This window comes from Antrostomus carolinensis, unplaced genomic scaffold, assembly GCF_000700745.2.
Source record: "Antrostomus carolinensis isolate BGI_N321 unplaced genomic scaffold, ASM70074v2 scaffold49559, whole genome shotgun sequence".
In the NCBI taxonomy this organism is placed as follows: Eukaryota; Metazoa; Chordata; class Aves; order Caprimulgiformes; family Caprimulgidae; genus Antrostomus; species Antrostomus carolinensis.
Genome location: NW_010340278.1, coordinates 1 through 6994, shown reverse-complemented (window position 1 = coordinate 6994; position 6994 = coordinate 1). Strand labels below are relative to the sequence as shown.

The following is a 6994-nucleotide window of genomic DNA, read 5'->3' as shown; positions in this document are numbered from 1 at the left end:
GGGGAAAGTTACATGCCCAAATATTTCAAAGAAAAATGGAGCACAAATTCTGTGTTCTACACAGTTATTATATGAATAGGGAAAAAAAAAAACAACCCAAAACACTGAAAAAGGGGCATGGAGAAAACTTTATTTTTTTCTGTGTGTGGGGAATGGAGAAGTCTTGAGTCCTTACAAGCACAAGCTTGCCTTTCTTTTGCTAAATGCAGAGAAAATCTAAGGTAGAAATGGCTTCTTTAAAGTGTTAAGATTTTGTGACCTCTTTGACTCCCATGGGTGGATTTCTTGTTAGACAAAATATATAGATTTAAAATAAAAACTTATGACCTGCTAGCATATGGATCACTTAGCACTTTTAAAAGACTTAAGTTTGATACATTTTAGAGGAAACTGTTTCCGTAATAAACATTCCTGTGTTTTGAAAGCTATAATACACCATTTTTTCTTCCATCTCTACATAGGTACAATAGGTAGAGTACTCTGAGAAACAGTTCTGCCTGGAAACACTAACCTAAGTTAACTTCAGAAGAAAGCAGAGTAGTGACCCACTATATATAGGCTTCCATTAGCCAGCTTGACTAACAATGTTGGCTGTGTTCCAGATAAGCACTTTCACTCTCCTGGACCCACGCGGAGCACTGCAATTGCATGTAAGCAGGGAGTAAAGGGAGGAGCAGAAAATGGGAGTAATGTGGGGGAGTGGGGGGGAAAGCAGGGATTTTAGACAGCACATCAGTACTTCATTTTTAATGGAAACCAAGTTGCTTACTCTCATTTGTGCATTATTATTTTCCCCTCCTTTATTCTTGTTTTAAGTCAACTAGCTGAAAAGTCCAGCTGCTCTGAGCACAGATTAAACCTCAATGGTGTCTCATTAAAATGTATGCCACCAATCAGATTTGACTTACATATAAGAAAAATAAAAGTCACTCTCTGCTGAGCTGAAGCACTGTATACAGAGCAATGTTCCTTCAGGGCATGCAGCTGACTAAAGATATTGGGGCCTCAGGCACCAAAAAGTCTGAGCCGCTTAAAAGAGAAAACACTAGTAAGCAAACTCTCTTACTTCATTTCTACCTCCTTGTTCCTTCCCCTTTGGCAGTTTCACTGGGAGGGCTGGCACTTCAAAGGAGTCATCTTCTCTTGCACTTGTCTTTCTGCGGCTGACAGAACTGGACTGGTGGCTATAGCAGAGATCAGACAAAAGAAGATCTTCTACTTCTCAGAAGTAGAAACTTTGGGAAGGTTTCTTCAGAGAAACCCAGATTCTGCAGAATAGCAGATAATCTTGCTCCATAAAGATATCTAGGGCTCAGAAACTGAAACAACTACAGAAGTGACCAGCAGGGAAGAACCTGCTAGAGGTCTGGGTGACAGGTCATTAAAGCTCAAAGAACTCTTGCCTATCAGCCATACAGAAAACATTTGTTAAGACCTATCTGCAATGAATAGCATGAGTAAAACCTTTCAAAAGAAAGTAAAAGACAATGGCAAGCACAAAGGACAACCAAACCTAGAGGAGGAGGCTGACAGTTGATATTGTCCTAGAAACCAGTCTGCCAAAGAGAAGAGAAACAGACTGTGTGTTACAACAGCTTTGTGTGGATGTGGTAGAAGGAAATGGAAGGAAAGACAAACCTTGAACAAAAGAAAGACTGCTCAGAGGCAGTTCCCTTACTACAGCCCTTTCTGTGCTGCATCTCATGTCTCTGCCCCTTCTCTTCCTTCCTGTAACCTTGTAGCATTAACTTAAGCACTATTTTACTCACTTCAACATAAACATATTTAAACATTATTTACTTAAAATATAATTTTGGATGACTGGGCAGAGAATACACAGTCATTTCACTTGCTTCTGTGTGCAAGTCAAAACACTATAAATTCCTGCCCAGTGTATATTCTCATTTCCTCTCTGTCCCAACTCCTGAGGCCACCTGGGGGTATCTGAATTAACTACAGTTAAAGCTGAATAACTTCTGAGCGGGGAAGCCAACCTCAGTAGAAATGTCCTGCCTGTCCAGCTTGCTTCTATAGCCAAGAGGTTTACTGAGACCAGAAAGCTGTAGCATTGCAGCATCAGCAGCAGTTTCATACTAAGCCAAAACTGTAGTGTTCAGTAAATGCCATTCTCTTACTGAATTGCTTCCAGACAGCACTGAGGGATTTTGTCCCTTTCCACAGCATGTTGAATAACACTGCCCTAAGTATTCAACAAAGGCTAGCAACACTTAATATATATTTCATGCATTCTCCCCACTGGATTCAGGGCACAAAAAAAGGCCCAACCTTCTGCATTCTTGCTCAGAAGTTTAATGCAACATGTAAGTTTAGTACTGAATAGCCTTCTAGTATTAGCACTAGTCAACAAGTTATATAGGTTGTTAGAATTATCCAGTATTCAGAGAATAAAATATGGCAGCTTTTAGAAATAAACTAGACTCTTAAAAGAAATCAAACTGTGTTATATGAATATTAATCAGCTAAATGTTTTAAAACCATATTTAAAATTAATGCAGGTAAATATAATTCCAGTTGAGCTTACGCTCTTCTCTCAACCTGGAGCTCTTTCTAGTACTCTATTCTAGTTCATTCTCCACGTGCAGCTTCTGACCTTGTATTTCTCTTTTTACCCATTAAAAGCTCCACTGTTTTAATAGTGCTGTGGGTAGCTAGGCTGAAATACAGCTGCATTTAACTTCAACTTGGTGCTAAAGTTCTGTGTTCTATAAAGAGAAACAAATGGTTGTCAAGAGATCCTACCCTCCTTTTATCTTCTGTACGAAGTCATATTTTAGTCTCTTTCCAGCTTAATAAAATAGTAATTACAGCTAAGAAATAGAAACATTTTCTTAAGAGTTCAGGTTCTTCACTAACTAGTTTTGAAAAAAAAAACCCCAAAACCCCAGAAAATAATTAAAAAAAATCACAAGAGCATGCAATCTCAGTTCTTTAATACGGAAAAAAAAAAAAGTATGGAAGTATTTCGCCTAACTCCTCCCTGATTAACACCACCAGTGTCTGAGCCATGATGAGGTTTTTGTGTGCCAGGATGAGTTGGCAGGCACAGAGTAGCTTGCAGGTGCACATGTACAGTAGATCAATTAATGCACAGTCTTCGAAGAAGTGAACACGTCACTAACCTTGGGGGTGTTCATCTATAAAAGGACTTACTAGAGATGTGTAAATAGTTCCTCTTTCTAACCTTCATGATCAATTTTTCATTTACAAAAGCTTAGCTGCTTCACGCAAGCTGGCAATTGCACTCAGAAACATAAGTTCTCCCAGACAGCACATTATCATTTTTATTTCTCTTACATGCAAGCTCTCCCCAAATGTCCATTCAGTTCTATTTTCTACTTACAATGAAATGAGTGATTTCAAGCCTTTGAATGCATCAGGCGCAATGTCAGATATTTGATTCTTGCTGATATCTCTGTAAAGAGAAGGGACAATTACAAAATATTTGTAAAGAGGAATTTGAGGAAAACATTTTAGCTGTAGTTTATTGGAAGAATATCCTTGGTACAAAAACAGAACTAAAAGATCATATTACCTCAGAGAAATTATGAACTACATAAGAACACAGACAGGCAAATTCCAGGAATGATCAGAAAATATCAGTCAGTATGACAGACCATAGCCTCAATAAACCAGCAGCTCCCCTGTTAATAAGGTCTGTGATTTTGTGAACATTGAAACGAAGAGTTTTATGAAGAGCTTTGAAGAACAACAGTAAGGTAACCCATAAAAACTGTTGATAAAACCATCTTAAGAACTATTAATAATGGAGATCACATTGTGACCCTGCAGGATGGCCCTAAAGCATGAGGAGCAGCCTGTGACAAAGCATAAAGATTGTCTGAATATATAAATGCAGGCATGGAAGGGTAACTTTATAACAAAGATCATATTTTGATTGTAAGTGAAATGATAGATATGGTGAGGAGAGGTTCTAAGGCAGCTGGAAAGTGCTGGCAGGACACTCATTAAGGTAGACAGTGGGATTAACACTGTCAGCATGTTGTAGCCATTGGGGGACCGGTTTCTGAGGCAGCAAGACTGTGCTAGTCTAAGAGAAGAAACCTGGTGGAAAATGAGATGTAAAGATGAACACATTTATAAAATGTAGTACAGTCGAACAAAATTCCCATGAAACCCCTAGGAAATTCCACTAAGGGTTAGTCTCAATTTATGTGAAAAAATAACAATAATTCTTAGGATGATAAAATTCTTCTGCGTTTTCCCACATCACTTCTGTTTAATACGAATGGGAAAGGGGATGGGAAACAGACTATCCAGCCCCCAGTCCCTCCACCAGTGTCACTAAGGAGTTCAGCACTGTACCAGTGTTTGGTTTTTAAAGGCCCAGAGAAAACAAGCAGTACATCACTTTACCATGACCTTGATCTGGTGAGGCAGGAGAGAAGAGGTTAACACAGCACTGGCAGGTCTGCCTAGAGTTTTCAGACACTATGGAAAGCCTTGAGGCATCGAAATGGAAATCACGGCCCTTTGAAGCTAGCAGCACTGCGGGGAAGAGTGAGTGCATTGCAGACCCTGTCAGGGAGCCCCAGCGAGATTCCACCATTTCAGCTATGATGCGAGTGGAATTTGGTTACAGCCTGCTGTCATTTTCAAGGGAAAGTGTGTTCCCAGTTTGGAAAATACCATAACCAACCAAGTATACAAAGATAAATACAGACTACACTTCTTTACACATGGAGCCAAATTTACTACACTTGGGACCCAGATGCTCAGAAATGGGTGCCTTACCATGATTGTCACTGCAATCCAATCTTTCTCTCAATCAGTTCAACCAGGTGCTTAGCTACAGGCACAACTTTCAGCCACCTTGTTGCATTCACTGACAGTTGGTATCAGCAGTATCAAATCTTTTCACTGATAGCTGAAGCTGGAGTAATACAGTACTTCATGTACAACTTCACTGTTATTTCCTCTGGGGCACATGCTAAGGATCCCAGTCAGACTCTAAATAAACATCTCTTGAACAGGAACTTAGGAATTAGAAAGGTTTTCCATTCCATACATGTTTTGAGCCACAGAATCTGGTGGTTAAAAATATTAATAAAGCCCTCTAACTGTTTTGAAATCTAGCCACATAAAGTGGGATTTTCTTTGATTCTTTTACAAGGTTCATGAAGCAATGGCTCTGCAATTTACTGATGTTTTCTATTACAACATCCTGCCTACAAGGATAGCATTCAGTGAAGGTTTCTGGTTCTTCAGTTGAACTCACAGCAGACAAATTTGTGACAGTGAAAGTAGGAATATTTATTTTTAGACAGGTTTTTGTGAAAACTTGTTTAGACTGCCTGATAGCATTTGCTGATTTTATTTAGTAATTCTTAGGTAAGCAGAAGTCTGATGTGAATCTGTGCTATCTATTTATTGAGAAACATATTAAAACCTACTACAATGACATGATATCATGAGTTTGCTGAATAATGACAAGCATCTGAAAAGGGGCATCTAGTTTTGAAACAAGTTCCTCAGTACTATTTTTTTTATTTGCTACATTTCAACATTTCCATCATTTCTCTCTCCCCATGTCCGGATGCTAGTGAGCATATGACTAATGGTGCCTGAACGTGCATAAATGCCATGCTGGGTGATGCTACTCACTCTCTTCATGCAGATGCACTACAATCAGCATTAGAAGATAATTAGACACATTATTTCCTTTCCATTACAGCCCAAGCTCCACTGCTGTTGGATAAGGAGGCTCCATCTCCTTTTGACATGACAGAAGGCAAAGGGATTCAATTATGTCCTTGTACTTCTGTTCCCTTCCTTTGGTCTGCTTTGGTAAAATCTTCCTATTCTGTGCTCATCAGGACAACAAGACAAAGAGATATGGGTTTTTATAACCTGCACAACTGAGTTGATTTACATGACATGAGGCTCATTTTCATAGTTTAGGGGACCTCTGAATCACTCAGTGGAAATGTAACTCTCTAGCTGGAAACATAACAAACTTACCAGGATTCCACCCAGGCAGGGAATACATGAATCACCTCATACTAGTCTCCCTGCATCTCTGATAGTACGGTAGAGATCTTCCTTCAAAAGGTTGTTTAATACACCTTGGAGGGTGGCTGTGCTTAGCTACATAAATTGGTTTTGACTTTGCACCAGGGGAGCAAGGATACCCTGTGAGTTATTGTATAACATATGACTGTATGGCTTAAATGTCTTTACTGTAAAAGGTTTTGAAACAAACCAGATTTATTTTTAGATGCAGCCAAATGCAAAACTATTAATAGCACTGGATGAATATTCTCTTTGTCGATTAACATTATTAGAAACAGATTACTTGATTTTTTCTAACATGTAAGATGGACTGTTCTCATTTGACAAGAGTATTCAGCAAAAATCCATGTCATATATGGTTTAGTTTTTAGAAGCTGCTTAACAAAAGTAGCAATGCTACAGAGCTACTGAGAAGACTGTGAAATGTCAATGTGCTTTCTGCTAATATACAATAAAATTAACTTAACATGAAATGTTACTACAAGCATCAGAGCTAGAGGTACAATGATATCTTTCAAAGAGGTTCTATGTACTTGGCTCTTAGTCTTGTGCTACAGACTTGTTAGTTAAAAGCCTTAGAAAAGCAAAGACAAAACGGGAGGTAATGCCTTAAACTTTGGAACTCATAGGCTACAAGTTACAGAACTATGGTACAAGCACAACTACTCTGTAAATGAATGCAAAATGGCATGTCTTGTCTCGGATACTTCATGCAAAAATGACAAAAACTTCTAATTCTGGAGATGGGATGTATCTCCTTCAAACCTATCAAACCTCTTCTAGAGCCCTTGAATAATTGAGCACAGAGCTAGGACCCGTTAGGTTCACCCCAAAATCAGGGGAACCATCATTCCAGATTATATGATTCAACTGCATACTTGAATCCTATACGTGCCAAATTTTCCTTCTGAGACAGATATAGAATCATAGAATCATAGAATCA

The 6994-nt window shown here is 38.8% G+C and overlaps 1 protein-coding gene across 1 annotated transcript in view; it reads right to left on the bottom strand.

Moving 5' to 3' along the window:
• The window catches only part of LOC104531257 (slit homolog 3 protein-like), a gene marked incomplete at both ends in the record, with an annotated part of 87542 nt that extends 84109 nt beyond the window's left edge, over nt 1-3433 (bottom strand). The window contains one exon of the mRNA XM_010176094.1: nt 3362-3433. Coding sequence (XP_010174396.1) covers nt 3362-3433 — 72 coding nt within the window. The remainder of the gene's footprint in view (nt 1-3361) is intronic.
• Between the last annotated feature and the right edge of the window lie 3561 nt (nt 3434-6994).